General features: G+C 34.8%; 1 protein-coding gene and 1 pseudogene across 7 annotated transcripts in view; one reads left to right on the forward strand and one right to left on the reverse strand.

The window, feature by feature from the left end:
- The window catches only part of CDC42BPA (CDC42 binding protein kinase alpha), a 277737-nt gene that overhangs the window by 125963 nt on the left and 124828 nt on the right, over nt 1-26946 (forward strand). For all 7 annotated transcript variants that reach the window (XM_037510331.2, XM_054694969.1, XM_054694968.1 and 4 more), the window contains exons 7-10: nt 15751-15951; nt 21932-22180; nt 23942-24021; nt 26114-26280. In XM_037510331.2, coding sequence (XP_037366228.1) covers nt 15751-15951; nt 21932-22180; nt 23942-24021; nt 26114-26280 — 697 coding nt within the window. The remainder of the gene's footprint in view (nt 1-15750; nt 15952-21931; nt 22181-23941; nt 24022-26113; nt 26281-26946) is intronic.
- LOC119244550 (GTP-binding protein SAR1a-like) lies at nt 21020-21614 on the reverse strand (annotated as a pseudogene).

Raw genomic sequence — 26946 nt, forward strand, 5'->3', positions numbered from 1 at the left:
AATAAACCATGAAAAGAAAGTCTAGGACCAGATGGCTTCACAAATTAATTCTACCAAATGTTCAGAAATGAACCAGTGCCTATCCTACACAAACTCTTTAAAAATTGAGAAAGAAGGAATACTACCAAATACGTTTTATGAAGCCAACATTACACTTAATACCAAAACCAAACAAAGACACCACATAAAAAAGAAAATACAGCTCAATCTCCCTAATGAACACTGATCCAAAATTCCTTGCCAACAGAATCCAAAAATGCATTAAAGGATAATTCACAACCAAGTGGGATTTATTCCAGGGGCCCAAGGATGGTTTAACATCCAGAAATCATTTAATGTAATCCAACACATCAACAAAAAGAAAAATAAAAACCATATGATCATATCAATAGATGCTAAGGAAGCATTTGACAAAGATCAACATTCATTTATAATGAAGGCTTTCAAAATTCTTGAGATAGAAGGAACCTACCTTAACGTGATAAAAGTCATATATTCACATCCTCAGCCAATATTGTTCTCAATGATGAAAAGCTGAAAGACTTTCCTGTAAGATCAGGAACAAGACAAGGAAGTCCACTCTTTGCCACTGCTTTTCAATATAATACTGGAAGTCCTAGCCAGAGCAATAAGACAAGAGAAGGACGTACAGGGGATTCAAATAGGGAAAGAAGAAGTGAAATTATCAGTGTTTACAGACAATATAATATACATAGATAACCCTAAAAATGCCACAGAAAAACTAATTAAAATAATAAACCAGTAGTAAAGTAGCAGGATATAAAATCAACACTCAAAAATCAGTAGCCTTCCTATATGCAAACATTCAATCTGAAGAAGAAATTAAGAAAAACATCCCATTTACAATCGGTACCAAAAAAATCAAATACCTGGGAATAAACTTAACTAAGGAGGTGAGTGACTTAAAAGAAATAGAAGACAAAAATTGAAAGACGTCCCTTGTTCATGGATTGGAAGAATATTAATATTATTAAAATGGCCATTCTACTGAAAGCAATTTACAGATTCAGTGCAATCCTGATAAAAATCTCAATGACATTCTTCAAAGAAATAGAACAAATATTGATGAAATTCATATGGACCCACAAAAAAACCCTCAAATAGCCAAAGTTCTCCTGACTAAAAAGAATGGAGCTATCACACTCCCAAACTTCAACTACACTACAAAGCCTTAGTAATTAAAACAGCATGGTACTGGAACAGAAACAGACACACAGACTAGTGGAACCAAATCGGAAGACCAGAAATAAAGCCACATGGATATGGACAACTAATCTTTGAAATAAGGACAGTTTGTTCAATAAATGGTTCTGGGAAAACTGAACCACCACATGTAAAAGAATGAAACTAGACTACTACCTTATACTGTGCATGAAAATCAATTCAAAATGGATAAAAGAATTGAACATAAGACTTGAAGCCATAAAATATATAGAACAAAATATAGGTAAAACACTACATGATATATATCTCAGTAACTTTTTAAAAGACTCGTCCCCCATCACAAAGAAAGTGAAGGAAAAGATAAACAGCTGTAATTTCATCAAACTGAAAAGGTTCTATACAGCAAAAGAGACATTAGCCAAAACAAAGAGACACCCTATTGATTGAGAGAAAATTTTTGCACTCCATATAACTGATAAGGGATTGATCACAAAGATCTACAAAGAACTCACAAATCTCAACGAAACCCAAATAAACAATCCAGTCAAAAAGTGGGCAGTACAGGTAAACAGACACTTCTCCAAAGAGGAAATGCAAATGGCCAACAGGTATGAAAAAATGTTCAACATCCCTTATAATCAAGAAAATGAAAATCAAAACCACAATGAAATATACTACCGTACACCAGTAAGAATGACACATATTAAAAACACTAGAAACAAATGTTGGCAAGTCTGTGGGAAAAAAAGGAATTCTACATTGCTGGTCCAACCTCTATGGAAAGCTGTGTGGAGGGTCCTCAAACTATTAAAAATGGAGCTACCCTACAACCCAGCAATTCCACTCCTAGGACACAAAAACATTAATTCAAAAGAACACCTGCACCTGTATGTTTATTGCAGCACTATTTACAATAGGTAAGCTATGGAAACAACCCAAATGCCCTAAAATAGATGACTGGATCAAGAAGATGTGGTATATGTACACAATGGAATTCTATTCAGCAACCAAAAAAGATAAACTCATGCAATTTGCAACAAAATGAATGGAGCTAGAAAGCATTATGCTCAGTGAAATAAGTCAGAGGGAAAAAGAACAATATCAGATGGTTTCAGTTATGGGAGGAATATAGGGGAACCAAATAAGGGATCAGAGGAAAAATAATAGCAATAAAAAAGAAAACAAAATTAACAGACAATTATAAAACACTCTGCAGGGGAAAGGGAGGGAGAGGGGTCAAAACGGGAGGGAAGAGCACAAGGGACTGTGGTGATGGTGCTTGGGGGGTAAATTGGTAGTGGGAATTCTATGGGGTCAACACTTGAGAGGAGAAAGCAAACATTGCACAAAAATGAACAATGATGTTAAATATATATAAATAAATTATATAAATAAATTATGTGGCCGTTTTGATTACGATGTTGTAACTGGCACCAAATTGTCCTTTCACTGTAGGCAGCTGTAAAACTGGACATAATATTTGGGACAACTGTTTCCAGGCATTGAGGAATAGGTAGCACTTGCCTGTTACCTATAAGAGAAATGAATTAATGATATATGCCTCTTAATTTTCCAGAATTAGATTGATTGCTGACTCTTATTCAGAAAGCTAGAGTTAGAGCAAACTATAATAGTCCTACAGAATTGAGAAGATGATCAGATTTGGAGTAGTTGAGATAGCAGGGTGTAGAAGTGTCCAGATGGGGCTACCTCATGAAGGTTGAGCTGTACAAGTATAGTATCAGACCATATGAGACTTACCAAATAGTTGATGCTTCCCATTTAACAATAGGTTACTAGAATCAAGCAATGCTAGGAAGAAAATAGGGCTAAGGGACAATTGGAATTTTGCCTCTGGAGAGCTAGTTAGCACTTTTGTAGCATTTAAAATTTACTTTAGGTAATAACCTAAATTCAGGGTCCAATAAAAGAGTTTGAAATTGGTCCTGCCATTTAAAGGGGCTGAAGATGAATTTTAGACTTTCTGTAAATCTGCCCTCAAAGAATATAACCATCAGTCAATTCATGTCTAGAAGATCTGTCAGTATCTTATTGTTAAGTAGGAGTTAATACTCTTCAGGAGGAGGTAATATATTCCATATATTCTAGAATGTTTTGCTGATGACACTGACCAGCATTTAGCTAGAAATCATTGAACCAAACAAAAATGGTGGGTGGGATAGGGAAGGGATTATGATAGAATTAAAAAATAAAAAATAACCACTACAAAACTGGATAGCACAGATGTTGGACTTTGCACACACAGACTTAGTGAAACCATAATAAATATTTAAAGAATAAAAGAAAAATATCGTCATAAGAATTACACAGATCAGGAATCTCAAGACATTCAGAAAGTGAAAAGTATGGTAATAGAAATATAAAATTCATGGGAATAGGTTAACAGTCATTAGAGATGAGAGACAACTCAGTGAAACTGAAGACTAATCAATAGAGATGATCTAATCTGAAGAACAGAGAGAAAAAGATTGAAGCAAAATAGATTCAAGGATTCATTTCATTGGAATTCTAAAATGAAAAATGAGCGAGGGGCTGAGGAATAATAGAATGAATGGCTCAAAGTTACCAAATATGAAAATAAAAAAGCACAGACCTATGAGTTTTAGTATGTTTTAAAGTTGTACAAGGAACCGCATCTAGCCATATATAGTTAAACTGGTTAAAACTATTGATAAAGAAAAATATTGAAAATAGCCAGGTGAAAAAGTAATAATAACTTGTTTTTCATCCGAAATCTTGAAATGTTATTTTTAAGTGCTAATAGGAAAAAAAAAAAAACATGTAAACCAAGAATTCTGTATCAAGCAGAACGATCCTTCAAAATGAATATCAATTTAAGGCCTTTTCAGATAATTAAAGAAGAGAGATTAATCTCTAGCAGGCCTGCATGCTAAAGAAAGTCTTTCATGCCAAAGGAAATGATACCGTTTACATGCTTATATCTATAGGATAAAGAATATCAGATAGGGTAAGTGGATAAACAAAAAGACATTTCTCGGGGTCAGAATGGGAGGTTTGCAATTGTATGGGGGGATATAAAAATAATATTTATTATTTAAAAAAATTATGTGAAAAGTATGTGACTATTCAAAACAAAACAATGTTGTAATGTGGATTTATAACATATAGAAATAAAAGATATAACAGCAGTCACACAGACAATGTAAGGTAAATTTATGGAATTATACTACTCTAGGATAACTTTATGTATGAACTATAATGTGGGACATGAATAGTACTGGGTATGACACAAGAAGGGGGAGAGAGCTTGGTGCTCTTGAGTTGAGTAAACAGATTAAAGTCATGGTGGCTGTGGTATCAGAAAGTTGCAGGCCACAATTCCAGAGAGGAGAGAGCTACATGAAAAAGAACCCCAGGGGAAGAGCTAGTGTTTCCCTAGTCCTCCATAGTATCAGCTGGTGCTTCTCTCCTGGAGTCTAAGCAATTCCTTTTGCTCCCAGACTCATTAAATAACTTGGTGATTCCCCTTTTTCCTTTAGAAATATCCATATTAGAGTCTTGCAATCTCCCATTCTCATCTAGACTTCCAGCGGCCTACTGCAGAACCGTTGTCCTAGGACTACCTTCCTCATCAAGGAATTCTGTGTTGCTCTGTGGTATTGGAGCCTCCATTTCCTGGATTCCACATCTGTCTTTCTCCTGATTTGATAGTAGTTGTTTAAGAAAGGTTCTGTTGGAAGCAAATAATTTTATAATCTGCAAAGTTGGATTCATTTTCACCCTTATACTTGACTGACAATTTGACCATAGTAGTACAATTTTTAAATTATTTTTCTCTTAGAATTTACAAGGTATTACCTTGTCTTCTAACTTACTGTTAATAGGTATAATGCCATTATTATTCTTCTATTATATTTTTATGTATATATATTTTTTCTTACCCTTCTATTATAACCTTTTATCCTTTCTCTGGAATGCTTTTAGGATGTTTATTCCCAGTTCACTGAAATGTTAAGTTTATATGACTTGTGGGGAGTCATATATCTGGGAAACTGCTTCAGTTTTAATATTTCCCACATTTTATGAATTTCCGAATCAACTTAAAGCTTGGCTCTTGGGCCTCCCTGGTAGCGCAGCGGGTTGAGCGCCACGCTATGAAGATGCCCGCAGTCTCTGCAGCGCGGGTTTGATTCCTGGCCGGCCAGGAAGAAACCCACATGGTGCAGCAGACCTCTCCTGTCTCGCCTGCTGCTCCCCTCAGCAGTGTGTTCAGTCCTTCTGCCTGTTCTGCTACCCACTCTGTCTCTGCTGAATTCTCTCACCCTCCCATACCTCTGATCTGCACCCCCAGTTCTTGTATAAATAAATCTTTTAAAAAGCTTGGCGCTCATATTTGAGGAAAAAAAAAATACCTGACTTTCCTAAGTCAATTTCCATGAGGGGGATTGTCCTGCTATAATTCTTTTTCTTTGTCAAAAACTCTTGGTTATTCATTGCCATTTGTGTTTACATATGATTGTTAGGATTATATGGTTGGTTTGTATACATGCACATATTGTACCTGTGTACAAACACCCAGTCAAACACGAATTTGGAGACCTGCATTGAATTTAGAGATATATTTGGTGGAAATTTATGTTTATAATATGGAATCTTCTCATCAATGAATATCTCTTTCTTCATTGCTTTAGGTTTTCTTTTATGCCTGCTACTGAAGTTTTACAATGTTCACTGTAAATCCATTGCTTTTATTTTTTCAGCTTTGTTCCTAGGCATATTGTGGATTTTTTTTTCAGTTATAAATGACTTAAAAATTTGTGCTTTAATAGCTTGTTGCTATTCTTTAGGACCATACTTGATTTCTGTATTTTCATCTTGAATCTAGCAAGCATGCTAAGTTTTTTCTTTATTCGTTCAAAATAATTTGCAGATTCTTCTTTATTTTCTATATAGACAATTATGTAATTCACAGATAATGACTGACTTCAGGTTTTGTGCTTTCCAGTCTCTACATAGGATATTTTTCTTCTCATACTCACAGTGTCCTTCAGTACCCTATTACCCAGTGGTAATGGGGAGCTTTTTTGCCTTTTTCCTGAATTTAATGGTGTTTTTTTCTGTAGTTTAAAATTAGTGTGATATTTTTGGTAAGCTTTTGACATATATTATTTACCAAGTTAAAATTTCTATTTCTGATTTTGTTTTTTGTTATGATTGTTACTGTTGCAATCATATTATTTTCCTAGATCCAATGAAATACTGGGATTTTTTCCTTTAATCTGTTAATCTGTTGAATGTTGTTTGTCCAATTTTGAATCATCTTTTCTTTGGATAAGCATAACTTTATCATGAGGTTGTATTGATATATTTGAACAAATTGCTAGATGAAGTCTGCTATTTTATATTGGATTTTTATCTGAGATTCACACCTTTGATTGGCCATATCTGAGAATAAAGTATAATTTTCCTTTTTGAATTGTTTTGTCAATTGTTTGTACTAGGTTATTTTGGCCTTATAAAATGAACAGAGAGCTGTATCCCCTCATCTTACCCATTTTGGCTCTAAAACAGTTTGCATAATAGAGGGGTTGTGTGTTTCCTATATGATTGGTAGAACTCAACTATTAATCACATTTGCCTAGGTGAGGGTTTTGGGTTTTTTTCCTGGTAGATTTTATACTATTGATTCAAATTTTTTAATGGTTATAGGTCTCTTTGGTTTTCTATTTCTTCCTGAGTCATGGTAAGTGTTTTTTTTCCTTGGAAATCTGTGTATTTTATCTGTGCTTAGTTCTAATGGTATACAGTTGTTCAGAGTGCCCTCTTCCTGGTTTTAAAATCTCTTTTACATGTTTAGTTTTGTCCCTTTTTCCATATCTAATGTGCTTTACTATTGTTCAGCTCTACATATTTTCCAACATTAGTGAGAGCTCTTCTATCAACCATTAAGTTAGATATGTGCCTTTTCATATTAATAGTACTACATTTGCTTATTTAGTTATTTCTAGTTTTATTGTACTGAAGAATAGGCCAGTGTGATAACAGACTTTTGGGCGTGTGTTGATATTGCTTTTTTGATTTTGCAGCAGCCAGTTTTTAATACAGTTTTTGTGTTTGAAAAGAATACATTTTTTTCCCCTAACTTTTAGGTGCAGACTTTTGTTATGTACATAAATAAGATTGATGTTAATTTTGTTGTTCAAGTTTTTTCTATTCTTGCCAGTTTTATTTCTTTCTGAGCTATTACCTATTATTTTTCAATCCTTACTGTGATGTTGAATTTATTCATTTTCCCATATAATCTAGTTTTCAAATTTTTGTGGCAATATTGTTAGGCATGTATTTTCAGATTTGCTGTTCTAGGGTGTTTTCTTTTGTGATTATGTTAATGGTATTAAAAAATTAATGAATTTGTCCGTAGAATCTATTTTGAATGATTTTAATATAGCTTGCTTAACTTTATTTTAACATCTACCTGATGTATCATTTTATCCCTGCGCTTTTAACCTCTCTGTGTTCTTATGTTTAGATACACCTCTTTTAAACAAATTATTGCCAATTTAAAAAAATAGTTTATTTGGATTTTGTTTGTCATCAGGAGCAACAACGCTGTCATTTATAGATTTCATTATTATCAATGTTTGTTAACTTTTAGTGTCTTGTGCTTTTTCCTATAGGTTTTGCTTTGTTTGTGTGTACGCTTCCCCCTCTCCCACTGATTTGGTTAATGTTAGTTTTATTTCTTTTTCTTTACTTCTTTGTAACTTATACATTCAAATATTTTGATATTCATATTAAAATTTTTAGCCTTTATATTTCACCTAAAATATAGAGTTAATCAGTTTCTCTGCCGTATTCCCAATCAAAACAAGACATTTATTTTATTCTGTACTATGAAAGAGATCAATCCAAAGAGACTTAAATATAAGCTGAAAGTATAAAACATAGATGAGAGCTTTATGACATTGGATCTGGCAATGATTCCTTAGAGATGGCACCAAGCAACAGGTAGTAAAAGAAAAAAATCAGTTGAATTACAGTACCATTAAAATTTTCCATGCACCAAAGAATGCAGTCATTTCAGTGAAAAGCCAACATGGAATGGAAGAAAATAGTTGCAGATCATGTCTAATAAGAGGTTATATCCAGTATATCTAAAGAACTTCTGCAGTTCAATAACCAAAAGAATGAATAATATCATTTGAAACAAGCAAAAGTCTTAAATAAAAAAGATAAACTCCTGCCATTTGCAACAACATGGATGGAACTGGACGGGATCATGCCCAGTGAAATAAGCCAAAAAGAAAAAAAAAATACCGGATGGTCTCACTTATAGCAGGAATGCAGAGGATTCAAATAAGGGATCAGGAAACAAAACTAATTATAATGAAGTGAAAATCAAAATCAACAGGCATCTGTAAATCAGAGACATATTACATGGGGGGAGAAGGGAGTAGGATCAAAACAAGGGTGGGAAGAGCACAAGGGACCATGGTAATAGCTCATAGGTGAATGGGTGGTGGGAATTTTATGGGGACTATAACCAAGATGAAAATGCATACATTGTACAAAAATGAAAAATGATGTAAAACTATATGATGGAAACAACCCAAATGCCCAAAAATAGATGACTGGATCAAGAAGATGTTGTACATATACACCATGGAATATTACTCAACAATCAAAAAAGTAAACTCATGTAATTTGCAGCAACATGGATGGAGCTGGAAGGGCTCATGCTCAGAGAAATAAGCCAGAAAGAAAAAGAAAAATACCAGATGGTCTCACTCATAGCAGGAATTTAGAAAACTTAAATAAGGGACCAGGAAAAAGACTAATTATAATAAAGTAAAAATCAAAATCAACAAGCAATTTATAAACCAGAGACACACTATGGGTGGTGGGGGAATGGGAGGAGAGATTAGGGTCAAAATAAGGGGGGTGGAAATTGAATGGGGAATATAACCAAGAAAATGCATACATTGTGCAAAAATGAAAAGTGATGTAAAAATATATAAAATTAAATTTAAAAATATAATTAAAAAATAAATAAAAATTAAAAAAACACAAAAAACAAAATTTTTGAATAGACATTCACCTAAAAAGATATGCAAATGACCAACAAGCCTATATAGTCAATAAGAGAATTCAAATCATACCATCATGAGTTACCACCTCACACCCATTAGGATGGCTGCTATTTAAAAAAAAAAAAAAAAGTTTAGGGCCTCCCCTGGTGGCACAGCAGTTTAGCGCTGGGCTGCAAAGCTGCCCGCAGCCTCTGCAGTGCCCGTTTGATCCCTGGCCGATGGCAAGGGTCCCACATGGCGGGACAGACCTCTCCTGCTGCCTACTGCTCCCCTCAGCAGTGTACTTTGTCAGTCGGCTTGTTCTGTTCCCCGCTCTGGCTCTGGTGAATTCTCTCACCCTCCTGCACTTCTGACTATACCCAGTGCTTGCCTAAATAAATAAATAAATCTTAAAAAAAGAAGAGTTTAGTGGAAAAATTGGAATTCTTGTGCACTCTTGGTAGGAATATAAAATTCTGTAGCCCTTGTGGAAAACAGTATTGGTAGTTCTACAAAAATATCAAATAGTACTGCTGTATGATTCAGCAGTTCCATTCCTGGGTATGTACTCCATGTAATTGAAGCTGGAACTCCAAGAGATATTTGTACATCCAGTTTATAGCAACATTATTTATTACTAGTCAAGGCACATAGGCAGTCCAGTATTGTCAACAGATGAAGGGATAAAGAAAATGTAATTGTTACATGCAGTGTAATATTATTTAGACTTGAAAGGAAGGACATTCTGACACATGATGCTAAGTGATAGATATAAACCAGACACAAAAGAACAGTATTTGATTTTACTTTGAGTTGCCTACAGTATTCAAATTCATAAACAGAAAGTACAATGGTGGTTACCAGGGCTTGGGGGCAGGGGGAAAAATGAGTTATTTTTTATGGTACAGCTTTAGTTTTCCAAGAAGAATCTTAGAGAATAGATACAGTGTGAATGTGCTAAATGCCTCTGTGCTTTATACTTAGAAACAGTTATGTTGGTAAATTCTGTTATGAGGATTTTATCACAATTAAAAGTAATAAATAAAAATAAAAAGTAAAAAACAAAACCCAAGAAACATAGGATACCTTAATCTATTTGTTTCCTCAGTATCATGTTATTAATATTGTTCAGTATTTTAGTTCCATTTCATATTTTAACTCTGAAGTCAGATTTTCTAGGAACACCTACCCTTGTGTTAGTTTTTTCCAGTTTGCTGAGTTGATACCTTCTGGACCACAGAAGTACTGTGAATTATTTTTTTTAATTTTTTTTTTATTTATACAATAGTTGGGGTACAGGCCAGAGATGCAGGAGGGTGAGAGGATTCACCAGAGACAGAGTGGGGAGTAGAACAGGCAGATGGACCAAAAACACTGCTGAGGGGAGCAGTGGGTGCGACAGGAGAGGTCTGCCATGCCATGTGGGAATCTCCCTGGTTGGCCGGGAATGGAACCCGCGCTGCAAGGCTGCAGACAACTTCACAGCACTGCACTTAACCCGCTACACCACCAGGGAGGCCCAGCACTGTGAATTAGAGTCACAAATGATGGGGTTATGTTACCTCAAATTAAGAAAATTTTTTGAAAAGGAATTTTTCTTCATATATTTACAAGTCAAGATACCAAAACATAAAATGCCTTTTCAGTCACCTATTCACTTAATTTTTAATTAATTCACCTTTTCACTTAATTTTTAAAAAAGTTTATTTATGCATATGAGAACTGGGGTACAGGCCAGAGGTGTGGGGGTGCGGTCGAGAGGACCCACCGAGACAGAGTGGGGAACAGGACAGGCAGATTGACTGAAATACACTGCTGAGGGAAGCAGCAGGCAAGTCAGGAATGGTTTGCTGCGCCATGTGGGTAGCTCCCTGGCCATGGATTGAACTCATGCAGCAGAGGCTGCAGATAGCCTCATAGGTTGTGTTTTAACCTTTTGTACCATTGGGGAGACCCTCACCTTTTCACTTAAAAATGTATCCTTTGGTTATATGTAATAGCCTCTCTTTACTTCAAGAGTTCCACTTCATGTAAATTCAAGACTTTACCTTTTTCGTCATCTTTATATTTATATCCAAGTACCTAGAAACTGAAAAGTGACAATACCCCAATCCCACTTGTGCTCTAATACTTATCACTGTGTCTCTGAACCATTTCTTGATAACTGGTCATTAAGAATTTCTTTCTTCTTGTTTCTTTTTCATTTTTTTTACCAATAATGAACCCTAGAAATTTACTGTGGAATTGCGGCTACAAGGTAGAGAGAGGGAGAAGGGAGATGACGTGGAAGAGGGCATGAGGTGGATATGGTGGAGGCTGTGGGTGCCTTGATGGTGGTTGTATTGTGGTGACATGACTCTAAGGAGGTGTGATTCTGTGCATCTGAACCATATACAGTGTTGTAAACTACTGTTACCTCAAAAGAAAAAAAGGTCAACATATACACAAAGAATTTCTTCTTTTTAAAGCACATTTATATTTTTATAAAAATGATTATTTTTTTAATATTTTATTTGATATAATTGTTACATCATTTTTCATTTTTGCACATTTTTCATTTTTGCATTTTCATTTTGGTTATATTCCCCATACAGTTGCACCCCCCCCTTATTTTGACCCTAATCCTTCCTCTCCCCGCCACATCCCCCCTCCCGTAGTGTGTCTCTGGTTAATAGTTGCTTGTTGATTTTGATTTTTACTTTGTATTAATTAGTCTTTTTCCTGGTCCCTTATTTAAGTTTTCTAAATTCCTGCTATGAGTGAGACCATCTGGTATTTTTCTTTTTCTTTCTGACTTATTTTGCAGAGCGTGATCCCTTCTAGCTCCATCCATGTTGCTGCAAACTGCATGTGTTTATCTTTTTAGATTACTGAGTAATCCATTGTGTAGATGTACCACGTCTTGTTGATCCAGTCATCTATTTTTGGGCATTTGGGTTGTTTCCATAGCTTAGCTGTTGTAAATAGTGCTGCTATAAACATAGGGGTGCAGATACCCTTTGGAATTAATGTTTCTGTGTCATTTGGGTAAATATCTAGGAGTGGAATTGCTGGATCATATGGAAGCTCTCTCTTTAGTAGGTCAAGAAGTCTCCACATAGCTCTCCATAGTGGTTGGACTAGTTTGCACTCCCATTAGCAGTGCAGGAGAGTTCCTTTTCTCCACATCCTTGCCAACATTTGTTGTTGCTAGTTTTTTTTATATGTGCCATTCTCACTAATGTAAGATGGTATCTCATTGTAGTTTTGATTTGCATTTTCCTGATTACAAGTGATGTTGAACATTTTTTCATATGCCTGTTGGCCATTTGTATTTCCTCTTTGGAGAAGTTTCTTTTTAGCTCTTCTGCCCATTTTTTGACTGGATTATTTTCTTTGTTTTTGTTGAGTCTCATCAGCTCTTTGTAGATTTTTGTGATCAGTCTTTTATCATTAGTGTTGTGTGCAAAAATGTTCTCCCAGTTGGTGGGGTTTCTCTTTGTTTTTTGGTTATTGTCTCTTTTGCTGTGCAGAAGCTCTTTAATTTGATGTAGTCCCAGCTGTTTATCTTTGCCTTCACTATCACTGCTTTGGGTGATGTGTCTATAAAGATATCTTTGAAGTGCATGTCACGTAGAGTTTCGCCTATATTTCCTTCTATATATTTTATGGTTTCAGGTCTTATGTCTAGTTCTTTAATCCATTTTGAGTTGTTTTTTGTGCATGGTGTGAGGTAGTAGTCAAGTTTCATTCTTTTGTATGTAGTGACCCAGTTTTCCCAGCACCATTTATTGAACAAACTTTCTTTGCTCCAGTGCATATTCTTTGCTCCTTTGTCAAAGATTAGTTGACCATAAATTGTGGGTTTATTTCGGGGTTTTCAATTTGATTCCATTGGTCTGTGTGTCTGTTCTGGTTCCAGTACCATGCAGTTTTGATTATTATGGCTTTGTAGTATAGTTTGTAATCTGGGAGAGTGATGCCTCCATTCCCTTCTTTTTTTTTTTAGGAGGATTTTTGCCTATTTGGGGTTTTTTTGTGGCTCCATATGAATTTCATCAGTATTTTTTCTATTTCTTTGAAGAATGACATTGAAATTTTAATTGGAATAGCATTGAATCTGTAGATTGCTTTTGGTAGGATGGCCATTTTGATAATGTTAATTCTTCCAATCCATGAGCAGGGGATGCCTTTCCATTTCTTTGTGTCTACTTCTATTTCTTTTAACAGTGTTTTATAGTTTTCTTTGTATAGATCCTTTACTTCTTTTGTTAGGTTTATTCCCAAGTATTTGATTTTTTTTGTTTCAATAATAAAAGGAATGGTTTTCTTGATTTCTTCTTCAGATTTGTTGTTTGTGTAGAGGAAGGCTACTGATTTTTGTGTGTTGATTTTGTATCCTGCCACTTTACTAAACTGATTGATTAGTTTAATTAGTTTTTCTGTGGAGTTTTTTTGGGTTCTCTATGTATATTATCATATCATCTGCAAATAGTGATAGTTTGACTTCTTCCTTGATTCTTTGGATTCCTTGTATGTCTTTCTCTTGTCTTATTGCTCTGGCTAGGACTTCCAGTATTATATTGAAAAGCAGTGGTGAGAGTGGACATCTTTGTCTTGTTCCAGATCTTAATGGAAATGCTTTCATCTTTCGCCATTGAGTATGATCACGGCTATGGGCTTGTCATATATGGCCTTTATGATGTTGAGGTATGTTCCTTGTTTCCTGAGAATTTCAAGGGCCTTTATAATAAATGGGTGTTGTACTTTGTCGAAAGTTTTCTCAGCATCTATTGATATGATCATATGTTTTTCATATTTCTTTTTGTTGATGTGTTGGATTACATTGATTGATTTTGGATTGTTGGACCATTCTTGGGTCCCTGGAATAAATCCTATTTGGCCGTGGTGAATTAGATACATTGTTGGATTCTGATAGCTAAAATTTTATTGAGGATTTTTGTATCCGTGTTCATTAGAGAGATTGGCCTGTAGTTTTCTTTTTTTGTGTTGTCCTTACTTGGCTTTGGTATTAGTGTAATGTTGACTTCATAGAACGTGTTTGGTATTATCTCTTCCTTCTCAATTTTTTGAAAGAGTTTGTGAAGGATAGGCACTAATTTGTTTCTGAATGTTTGGTGGAATTCATTTGTAAATCCTTCAGTTCCTGGGCTTTTGCTTTTGGGGAGGTTTTTGATTACCATATCAATTTCGCTGCTTGTAACCGATCTGTTTATGTTTTCTATTTCTTCTTTATCTAGTTTTGGGTGATTGTAGAGTTGTAGGAATTTTTACATCTTTTCTAGATTGTTGAACTTGTTTGCATATAACTGTTCATAGTGGTGGTTTCTGATTATTCTTTTGATTTCTGCTGTGTCTGTTGTGATTTCTCAGTGGCCAGGTGGGGACTGGCTTGTGGGGGCTTCTCAGCTCACCTCTGGCTGTGGGCACAGCCCTTTCCCAGCTCCATGCAGTCTTGGTGTGTTGTAGACATGCAAAAGGTCCCTGATCTAAAAAGATTATATTTTATTTTTAAGAATTTGTAGTGGAAGAGTTTTCAAGTTATTTCATCTCAGTATTGCCAAAAAGGGAGTCTATTCTTATAGAATGATAGTCTAGTGTGGAAAATCCAAAATATTAACTATTTTTCTTTCTCAAGAATGTTCATTTTTAATATTGTCTTTTAAAACATAACCAATTTTTTGTAACTTCAGAATACCTTACAATATACATGCTCAGGAGATCTTATTTTAGCTGCTATATTTATATCTATTGTGCCTTAGCACTATGCTCAACTGTTTTTCTCTCCTGGGACTTGATATTTTACATTTTTTTTTTAACTTTGGTGTTACACTTTTGCTCTTCCATGTGTGCACATGTGCACATATTTCACTCACCCTCCACTGAACCACCTGGGCCAAGACTGCCTCCCAGTCTGCCTCCTTCTGCCAGCCCCTCTTCTGTCACCCCTCTTCCGTTCCCTCTGGTTACAATTAGATTGTTTTACTAATTCAATATTAGGACTTTATTTTTTGAAGAACATAATTCCCTCTTTTACAATAGTCTAAGAAGTAGCTTGCAGGATATAGTTAGCAATATTTCTTAATTTTACTTTAAGATATTTTTAGAATAAATTGCCAGGCTGCTTATAAATATTAGCCACATTTTCACAGGCTTTTCTTCCCCTCTGATTGTAAAATTTTCATACTTCATTTTTTTTTTAATATACATGTTGGACAGTAATATCACTAATAAGAATGTTAATGGCTGTGATGTTCAAACCATATTGTTTCCCTAAATGTAGTCAGTTAAATAACAGCAATAATAAAGGTTCTATGGTGTTATGAAATCTGGAGAACTGTTAGTGTGGAGATTATAGAAAATTTAACTTACATGTACAAGAAGACTAAATTCAGTTAACAAAGTTGTAATTGTTAAGAGAACATCTAATGGTCTACCTAAGTATTAATATTTTTGAAATTATTTTTCACCAGTTTAATATATAGTAGATTACTAAAAATGTGAATTTCTTCAGGTCCAATCCTCAGTAGCTGTTGGAACTCCAGATTATATTTCTCCTGAAATCCTTCAAGCCATGGAAGATGGAAAAGGCAGATACGGACCTGAGTGTGACTGGTGGTCTTTGGGGGTCTGTATGTATGAAATGCTTTATGGAGAAACACCGTTTTATGCAGAATCTCTTGTGGAGACTTATGGAAAAATCATGAATCACAAAGTGAGTTATTTTATTGTTTTCCAAAATAATGTGGTTAATAATACATATAATAAAAGTAATGTGATATTTAAAAAATATTTTTTTCTAAAAACAAAAATGTCTAATCTGTATGCTAACATGGGGTATTACAAACAATAATAATCAAAATCCAAAAATTTTACAAGACATTATTAGTCGTAATCTGTATTTTATTAGAGATGTTAGTAAGAAATTAAATGGTCTTTCTAGCAGAATGACGAAGATCATAAGATCTTTGAAATAATATAAAGATCAAAGATCATGAAAATAAAAATTATTTCATAAGCAAATAATTTATATCGTTATTGCTATAGTATGACTGGAATGTACTTTAAAATTTCTCAAAATTAGTAGTAATCAATGAAATTCAAATAAGGATGAGAATATATTCCATTGTCAAATTGACAAAAATTAAAAGAAAAATAGTGCTGTGTACTGACATGGACATTAGATAGTGTCGATAGGACTATAACTTGATATAACCTTTATATCAAGAAGTTTATAATTATGTTGTTAAAAAATGGTTATTGGCTAGAAATTTTGATTGCGCAACTTCAGTTCTAGGAATCTACTCTACAGACATTTTAGTACAAAGAATAATACCTATTCCGATATGATTTATGATGACAAAACGCTGGAAACAATTTAGATGCACTGTAGGAATGAATTAATAAAACTTGTGAAGTGGAAATAGATAAGAAGAGGAAAGTTTTGTTTGATTGGCCTCAGAAGATTGTGAGCAGTTACAAAAAATATGGAATATTGCTAGGAATATCGCATAAAGGGAATGACCAAATATATTCATTTATGGTGATATAATTATGATTTGTTAAAATTATGCTTAGTTGATTCATGCATATGATAGTTGAGATTACTGAATTCATATATATATATATATATATATCAGTTTTATAAACTTGATACTCTTAAATCTTTCTTCAAAGATAACCCACTATATAGTTACAAAGATTAAAAGATAGGAAATAATTATAAGGTTGTAAATAGCATGTGGAACATTTCTAATATAAATCACTGTATTATAATGTGGTAGTAAAAGCACAGATCCTGGAAGAGACACTCTACCAAATGGGGGAAAATATTTGCACGTCATACATCTGATAAGGGATAACTAAGGTCTACAAATAACTCATACAACTCAACAAAGAGCAAACCAATAATCCAATCAAAAATGGGCAGAAGAGCTAAATAGACACTTCTCCAAAGAAGACATATAGATGGCCAACGTGGAAAAATGGTTATCATCACTTCTCACCAGAGAAATATGAGGCATCACCTCACATCTGTGACAGTGACCCTTATCAAAAAGACTAGATACAATTGTTGGTGAGGATGTGGAGAAAAAAATAATCCTTATACACTTTTGGTGGTATTGTAGACTGGTCCAGCCTTTATGAAACACTGTATAGCTCTACCATACCATCTAGCCATTCACTTCTACGTATCTACTAAGTGAATGCAAAAGCACTAAGTCTAAGGGATACGTGCACTCTTATGTTCAGTGTAGAAGTATTTGCAGTAGTGAAGTTAGGGAAACAACCTAAGTGTCCAACAACAGGTGAATGGATTAAGAATATGTGGCTCAATGGAATACGCTTCAGCTAAAAAAAGATGAAATCTTCTTGCTTGGGACAGCATGGATGAGACTGGAGGGGATTATGCAACATGAAATAAGTCAGAAGAGAAAGATAAATACTGGATGATTTCACTTATATGCATGGAAGATAGAGGGACCAAACAAAGGGTTGACAGAACTAAACAACAGCAACCCTAAAAATCTAACTGTGGAATGGAGGTATCAGAAGTGGGTGGAAAACAAAGATGGTGACAGCCCAGTGGAGTAGGGTGGAGGATTGTGGGTGCTTTGGTTGTAAGTGTGGGAGGCAACATATATTTGAAGAGATGTGAGCCTGTACCTCTAAATCATCTACAGTGTTGTAAATCAATGTCATTTTAGTAAAAAGAAATAAAAAAGGCGCAGATTCTGGAGTCAGACAGTATCACTTCAGATCCTAGTTATACCATATTAGTTGTGTGAATTTGAGCAAATTGCTTAAACTATCTATGCCTTTGTTTCCTCTTCTGTAAAATTAGGTAATACCTTAGATTATTGCTATGATGATTAAATGCATTAAATGAATAAAGGACTTCCAATGGTGTCAAATACATATTACATTCTTTAAAAATGTTTATCTTTAAAAATATTCATTATTATTAGTCATTAGTATAACGACATATATGGATATTAACAATCATCTATACGCTATTGAAATACGGAGTCAAATTTTACTACTTTTATGAATTCTGCTTTAGCCGGTTAAGATTTTTTTATTTAGCTTTTCATTAAATTTCATAGGATGTATAGTGACCTTTCATAAATGACTGTTTGCTTTTCCTGAAATATGGCGTATATCCAATCTGATAAATCCAGATGATTTCATGGGAGTTTCTGTAAAAAGTGCTGATCCTCACTGTTCAGAGCCAAGTTCTGCACAGCAGCTTCTTTCTGTGTCTTATTACAGAAATAGTGTGTTCTGTGGGGCAAGAAACAGACTGGTGCTACTTTGCTTTTTAATCTCTTTCTCCAGTGGCCAAAAATGAATGACTTTCATAAAAAGCTGCCCTGTGAAGAATCTATAGTTTTCTTACGCTGCAAAGTGATTAGGGGAAAATAAACAACAGTAAAAGTAACACTGAAACAATCATACTTCTCAGGAATCTGGATTGAAAAGTATGAGTTACCTTTACCTAAAGTATTAAAGTATGCAAGTTAACTATAGTTCATTTGCCATTAGCTAAACAACTTTTGTTCATTTAATGTTTAACCCTTTTCCAAATCACCAACTTAGTCTGAATCCAGTTATGCTTGCTAATAAATGAAATTCTTACTCTTTCCAGATTTATAAGTCAGTTAGCCTTTGCATTTTGTTCTTGGCAGTGATAAAGTATGCTTTCTTAACTTCAGTACTGAAGACTAACAATGAGAAATTCAACTAAAGAATACTGTTATCCCAGGCATATATTATCCGCACTTTCTCTATTCTCTTATTAAAAGTAAGAGTTCACTGAATTTATTAATTTAATCTTCTGCAAGTAACCATCATCATCAGAATACTCAGTTTTGAGAAAACTACGTCTAACCTTTTATTAAAGGAAAACTGAAGCTATCCTCCCATCTTAAGATCATTTCCTGTCTCTTCAACTTCACTACAAGATTGGAATGTTGGTTAACATCATGAAAATCCAATTTTGTACATAGCAGTGGAATGCTGTAAAATGGAATGGAATGCAATAAAAATAATCCTCATCCACTACTAGGGATACTGAGCTTTCCTACTTTGTGTTTCCTGACAATAACTGATGGTGACTCAAAAGGAACAACTCTTGACAAAATTCTTGGATAAGAGTTTAGTCAGCTTATTTCTTAAACGGAAAAGGCATTTTCAAAGTCCATCGAGTAAATATTTCCTAGTTCAAGCAAATGCTACAATACCAGATATTTAAATTCTCAACTTACAAAGAGCCCTTAAACTATTTACTTTGTCTTGTGTGACTCTCCTATTCAGAAAAATTTCCCCTTGAGTCTGTGCAAAAGTATCTGAGACACATCTGTAGTATATGACAACATGGGAGATTTCCCAATTATTTTATGAGGCAGAAGTTACTTTTTATTTATTATTTATTTATTTTTTAAAAAGATTTATTTATTTATGCATACAAGAGCTGGGGTGCGGGCCAGATATGTGGGGGGTGAGATGATTCAACAGAGACAGAGTGGGGAACAGAAGAGGCAGACTGACTGAAATACACTGCTGAGGGGAACAGTGGGTGAGACAGGAGAGGTCTGCTGCACCATGTGGGTTGTTCCCTGGCGGGCTAGGGATTGAACTCTAGCTGCAGAGGCTGTGGATTCCTTCATAGTGTGTTGCTTATCTCCTTGCGCCAGCAGGGAGGCCCAGAAGAAGTTACTTTTTATAACTGAAAATGAAAAAAATGCTACAGGGAGAGATGGATTTCACAACAGCATCAAAGTAAAGAGTGGAGGCTTTTGTAACTATGTAAGGAAAAATAACAGTGACCTACTCAATAATTAATTCCTCTGCATTAAACAATCTGTACTATACATTCTATGAAGAGAAAGACCCTGACTTACTACAGTATAAATCTGCCACAACTGGAAGACCAGGGTTCTGCTCTTTTCTTGTCTTCTGTGTACAAAGTAATGCTACCTACAAAGGCAGGTAGTTGGTTATCATTTTGTTGCTAATTCAACTGGAGTAAGTTCACTTGATGAACTTTGACCTTCACTGTTTATCTGTGCATCGTTTTATGAAGTAACTAAATGCCATGATATAAAAGAAAAAACTCTGGAACAAGTAAATTGTGAAACGAAAACATTAGGAAGGACACCAGTTATATTAACAACACTTTCTTTATAAAATAGAATCACTTTTGGGACTCCCTGGTGGTGCAACGGGTTAAGCACAGCACTCAGCCTCTGTTGATCCTGGCTGGCCAGGGCTCAACCTGCATGGCTTGGCAGACCCCTCCTGCCTCGCCTGCTGCTCCCCTCAGCAGTGTATTTTAGTCAGTCTGCCTGTTCTGCTCCCCACTCTGTCTCTGGTGAATCCTTTCACCCCCCCATGCCTCTGGCCTGTACCCCAGTTCTTGTGTGCATAAATGGATAAATCTTTAAAAAATAAATTAAAAAAAATAGAATCATTTTCTTTTGAAATCAACCCCAGTGGTGAGATGTGTTTTCTTTCCAGGTGCCCCATGATAGTACAGAGCATTACTTGGCACATCCTGCCAACTTCCAGGTCCCTGATGCTGACCTCCACCAGCAGTGTTACCTTCCAACAGTGTAGAGAAGAAAACATGTCACTACTGGGTGAAAGGAGAGCTGATTAGAGACTTGGCTTCTCAATGCCATATATGGTTGGAAAGCTTTCCTTGTTCTGTTAGAAAATTTCATGAGGAAACTGTATAGGATCAGCCCATACAAGTAAAAACTTCCTTTCTCTGTCACACATCAGTCATTATACTGGGAGAGCCAGTGGAAGTCTATGCCATAGCCTTGCAACTTGGGCACACTGCATGGGGACATTTCCACAGGGTGGGCATTCAGCTCCTTTAGGGTCACATTTCTCTTTCCTGTTGTGTGTCCATAATTCCCAAATATCTCACAGTTTTTCTTCACTGATTCCATCTTTCCTATCTATTTTGCTGCCCCCAAATAAGGACTGGCACATTGAATATTCTTTCACCAGTCATTAAAGTGTTAAGCTCCACTTTAGATTCCATAAGGAGAAAGTTCTGCACAGTACACCAGAAAGACAATCCCATTAATTGATGGGGTATAAATTTTCCAAACCCAGTGTGCGTAATTACATGTGCCTATCAAGATCAAAAGTTATAAAGTTATTTCAGCAGTTGTCAGCTCTTTCTCAGATGTGATGTTGGAAATTGTCAGCCCAGTCTTGACAACTTTGAGTGTATGTATTGTAGAAGAGTGATTTTGCCTTCATTGTCCAAACTCAGCGATACAAGTTTTCCAGATTTCTTGTAGAGTCCTCTAAACTGCTGTGCTGTTTGCTGAAGCCATTGTAGATCCACTCAAAGATTTATTACAGCCTAAGGGGCTCCCCTGGCAGCCGTAGTAGGAGACTTCTACCCTTTTTCCCAGTTTAAGATATATTAGCATTCAATTTATTCTTTCTCCAGTGCATGTATGACTAAGTTACCTATGAAATTAGAAGTTCTTTTAAGAAGATCATCTTTTCTCATTCTTTGTATCTCTGTATCTACTTTAGTGTCTATACTTTGTACTGGAATATACTTATTAGATATCTTTTAAAGAAAATATACCTTTAAGAAAATAAATGTTAATTAACCTGCTTTGTAAGTTAAATACTGATTTATATTTTGTTTCTATTCTGTATAGGAGAGGTTTCAGTTTCCTGCTCAAGTGACTGATGTGTCTGAAAATGCTAAGGATCTTATTCGAAGACTTATCTGTAGCAGAGAACATCGACTTGGTCAAAATGGAATAGAAGACTTTAAGAAACACCCATTTTTTTGTGGAATTGATTGGGATAATATTCGAAACTGTGAAGCTCCTTATATTCCAGAAGTTAGTAGCCCAACAGATACATCGAATTTTGATGTGGATGATGATTGTTTAAAGAATTCTGTAAGTGCAACATTATGAAGAATTTCTTCTGTTTCTTTAAAATATGGTTATAAAGTAATTTTATGAACTGCCTTATCAGTTATCAGATAGTTATCTTGACTCTAGTATGTACTCTCATAAATCAAGAAATTGACAGTTAACTGATGTGAACAGTTATTTATGACTAGGAGTGAAAACTGAAGTGCAAAGATTTCCTTCTTAGATTAGTTAAGTAATTAAGTTTATTAGAAGAGAACAAATCAGATGCTAAACCTGGACTTCCATGATGACTGAAGATATTGGCAAATCTCTCCATAGAATGCACCATTAAGTAGGAAGAATTGTCAAAAACAATAAATCAACCCAAGATAAATACATTCAGAATCTTTTATTCATTAAAATCTGTTGCCTTTGGTTTACAACAACAGCAACAACAAAAACCACAGCAATTTTCCTGCCAGAAGGTTCAGAGAGCTATCAGTAAATACCCATGCCTGTGGTATTGCCACTAAAAATAGCATACTTGGTAGGAAATGAAGGTAAAGAAAATCTACGGCCTGACTATCCTGAACCTAATAGCCCTATTTCAAGCAAGTGGCAGACCAGTGAGCTACCAAGATACTCAACCAGTTTTAACTTTTGGATCAGCATAGTTTGTCAACCTCTGCTCTAAGTCTTTAGGTTATAGGAAATTGAAATTTCGGAAAATAACAAAATTTTTAGCCTTCTTAGTTTGAACTTTTCAATTATTTTATTTCTTATGTTTTAATTCTACATTAGAAAGGTTTTAGATTATTTTTATAACACTTTTTACTGTCCAGTAAACACTATAGTCAAGGTAGACAAGAACTTCCCTAAGGCTTTCTACTGTGAGACTCACAGGAGAGAGTTAAATGGACTTTCCTCATTGGGTTTTTATTGCAAGAATTTTATTTACTGTTAACAGAAATTGTGAGTCACTCCAATTAAATACATAGTGTAGTCAATACTTATAAAGTTGCTATGAACACCGTGTTAGCAAATATTGAACCATTGCTCCTCGGGTAAGGTTCTTTTGGGCCTCTCATCATCACATTTTCATCAACTGATCAATACATTATCTTGTTTTATATGTGCTTCTATTTAAAGATACCATGTTTAATCAATATTTTGACTAACATTGAACATGTGCTCAACAGCACTATATCTCATGCCCAGACAAAGCTTATCTAACACATATATTTTCTTTGTAAGGTTCTTTAACAGCTTTCTTGCTTAGAAACATTATATGGCATTCCAGCACTACACTTGGAGGCGATTTTAAACAGCACAATTAAGCCAAAAAGCATGAAAATGTGAAAAGGTGGCACGTGTCCACCTTGAAAAGAGCACTCATTCTCAGTATAGGAGCTGAAACAGGGAGCAGAAATTGCCTTATTCCACCCCTGGTTGGAACATGGGCAACTCACATTTTTCTTTGCTTTCTAAATATCTGTAAATGACTATAAGTATAAGGTGAATTTTACTTTTGGGTTACAAATAAATTTTAGCAACCACTCAAATTCATAAATATGGAATGCATAAATAATGGCTATACAATCAATATCAGTCATACTTTTAATCTTTAATTTTCTTAGACTTTTACAATAGCAATATTCGTGGTCTGGTTTCTGTTTTACTAAAAATATGTGCCAAATGTATCAGTGTTTCTAAATAGAACTGCCACATATTTCCTGTGGACAATATTTATAAACAAGCCTGCAGATCTTATTTATTCTTACCAGATATTTTTTCCTTCTTTAGGAAACGATGCCCCCACCAACACATACTGCTTTTTCTGGCCACCATCTGCCATTTGTTGGTTTTACATATACTAGTAGTTGGTAAGTTTGAACATTCAACATAATTTGAACAATTCAAATCACATCAAATAAAGTAAGGTTTAAAATATATAATGTGTAAGAGAGGCTTATAAAACAAGAATTAAAAACAGGATGAACTTGCTATTAGACAAAGTCACACATTACAAAGTGAATAGAACATATAAGAGTCTTACCTCATTTTGGAAGCAGAAGACCAAGTAGCGAACCCAGAATCTATTAGCAATAGAGAAGGAATTAGAAGAATCCCTTCTTATTGAATAAATATTTTCTAGGTGTCAAGCACCAGAACTTTCATTCCATTAATCTTCCTATCTTTTCACTGATCCTCATTCCACTCATAGCCTCTCTTCCCTCCTTATCTGGTTTAAATTCCTTTGATAATGATTATAATCATTCCTTGTATAGCTCCTCAACTCCTCACTGTCTCTTGCTCAGTTATACTTGTTTTGCTAAGTTTGTTATTAATTTGTTATTAAAAATCACTTTGCTGCCTATACCTGTGCCACTCAAAAGTGCCAGAGAAAAATATCTGACCATTCTTTCTCACTTGGAGTTCATAGTTATTAACCTCAGGTGCCCCTTATTGCTACATGGCTAATGTACTTTGTTACCCTAGCGTATTCACTTTTTCACTCTCCTGGATAACTATTTCACACGCTTTATTTTCTTTTGAAATCTGTTGTCCTCACTCTCACCTGATACTGTCAATTCCTCTTTCACGGAGAGGATCGAAACAGACAGAAGACTGTTTCCTCATGCTGCAGTCACCACATTCACCACCAGCATACCTTTGGACCCACATACTCTTCATGTTATGGATGAGCTCTGTGAGGCCCACTCCTTCTGTCTGCTCCTGCTTGCTCCAGAACATTGCTCACTGTACAAAGTAAATTTTCCCATTGCTGGTGTCTTTTGCGTCATCAGGTCATTGACATCAGCTCCCTGACGTGCAGGTTTTTTCTCTCCCATTTTTAAACAAAATATCCAGTCTCTCTTAATCCCAACTTCTCTAACTGCTACCAGACATTTCTCACCTCCACATTGTAGCAAAATTCCTTCATTGTTATATTTTGTCTGATTATTTTCATACTGTTTTTCCTTGGACTTTGTTCATCAGTTTTGTGTTCTCATCCATAAGCAATAGGAGAGGAATTGGAAGAGTCCTGTGCTGTTGAATAAAGGTTCTCTAGTTGTCTAGCACCAGAACAACTTTTGTCAAGCAAGCTACTTTTATCGATGTAACCATTGACCTCCATGATGCTGAATTTAATGAATCCATCTCAGGCCCTTTCATGACTGGTTTATCTTTCTGATTGTGTTTTCTAGTACTTTCCCCCTTTCTCACTCCATTTCAGCCACACATCTCCTTTCTGGCCTATAAACATACCAGTCATACTCTTGTCTCAGGACTTTTGTATTTCTATTCCATCTGCCTGGAGTGTTTCCCTTGGTATTCCCTTGGCTGATCCTTTTACTTCTGATGGGCTTTATTTAAAGTTACTTTCTGAATGATGGTTTTCCTGGCCACTTAATCTAAATTTTTTTTTTTTTTTGCCCCTCAGCACTAAATTTCCTTCCTGCTTTGTTTTCTGTTTAACATTTAATATTGTCTAATGCACCGAATATTTTCTTTATCTTGTTAATTTTGTTTCACTGGGCAAGGAGTTTTGTCTGTTTTGTTCACTGCTGAATGTTCAACATTTTTTCATTATTAAATATTTTTAATTGAATTGAGTTAAAGAAAACATTTCACTTTCGAATTCCAAATTCTGGTAAAGTGGACCATGGTTGGAACCTTTAATATTTCACAAAGATAGTCATATTGTTTTAAACTAGCAAAAATTCTTCAGAAATTTCATTTTATAAAGTGTGTTCATTAAAAATTTCAAGATAATTTGAGTGATTTAAGTTTTAAAATTAAAAAATATTTTTAACAACATTTATAATGATTTTGCAAAAGATTGTGTTTTACAAGCATTCTAGATGACTATATATTTAATTCTATGTTTTAAAATAATGATTTTAAAAGGTTATCCTTTGTATTCAACCATTTTATTTCTGTGTGAATGCACATTTCCTCCGCTTTTTTCAGTGTCCTTTCTGATCGGAGCTGTTTAAGAGTTACAGCTGGTCCCACTTCGGTGGATCTTGATGTTAATGTTCAGAGGACTCTGGATAACAACTTAGCAACTGAAGCTTATGAAAGAAGAATTAAGCGCCTTGAACAGGAGAAACATGAACTTAGTAGGAAGCTTCAAGGTAAATGTATATCAAAGATAATATTTCCTTTTTTGAGTTATAGTCAGGGATAGGAACTACTTATATTATGTAGTTTTATCTTGAAGAAAATTTTTTTAAGTGAAGAAAAATCAAGTTATAGAAATTTATGCAGAATACAGTATAATACTATCTATATAAAACCATGAAATAAATAATAAACAAAATAGCATTTGATTCTAATAGATAACATATCTATGTATGTAAATGTGCAGGAATAAATACCCCTGAGGAGAAGAAAATAGTATTATAAAGAAGAAAGGAACCATTATCAAGCTAGTGTAGCACATTATATGACCTTTTTAAATTGAGGCAACATTGGTGTACAATACTGTATATGATTCAGAGGCATACTATCTCATCTCTTCAGATAAATGTTACCACACCAGACCCATCTGTTCATTGTCTTTGACCTTATGACTCATTTCGCATGGCGTCATCCCCTCCAGTCCATCCATGTTATCACGAACAGCAGGAGTTCATCTTTTTTATTTTTAAATAAAAATAGGATTCTAACTGCGAATTTTTACCACTTCTCAGTACTCCATTTATCCATCTGTCCTTGGGCACTTAGGTTCTTTCCATAATTTGGTTATTGTAGATAGTGCTGCAGTGAACATAGGAGTGCATTTATTCCTTCAAATTAGA

This window comes from Talpa occidentalis, unplaced genomic scaffold (assembly GCF_014898055.3).
Source record: "Talpa occidentalis isolate TD23 unplaced genomic scaffold, MPIMG_talOcc4v2.1 talOcc4.14, whole genome shotgun sequence".
Taxonomy (NCBI): Eukaryota; Metazoa; Chordata; class Mammalia; order Eulipotyphla; family Talpidae; genus Talpa; species Talpa occidentalis.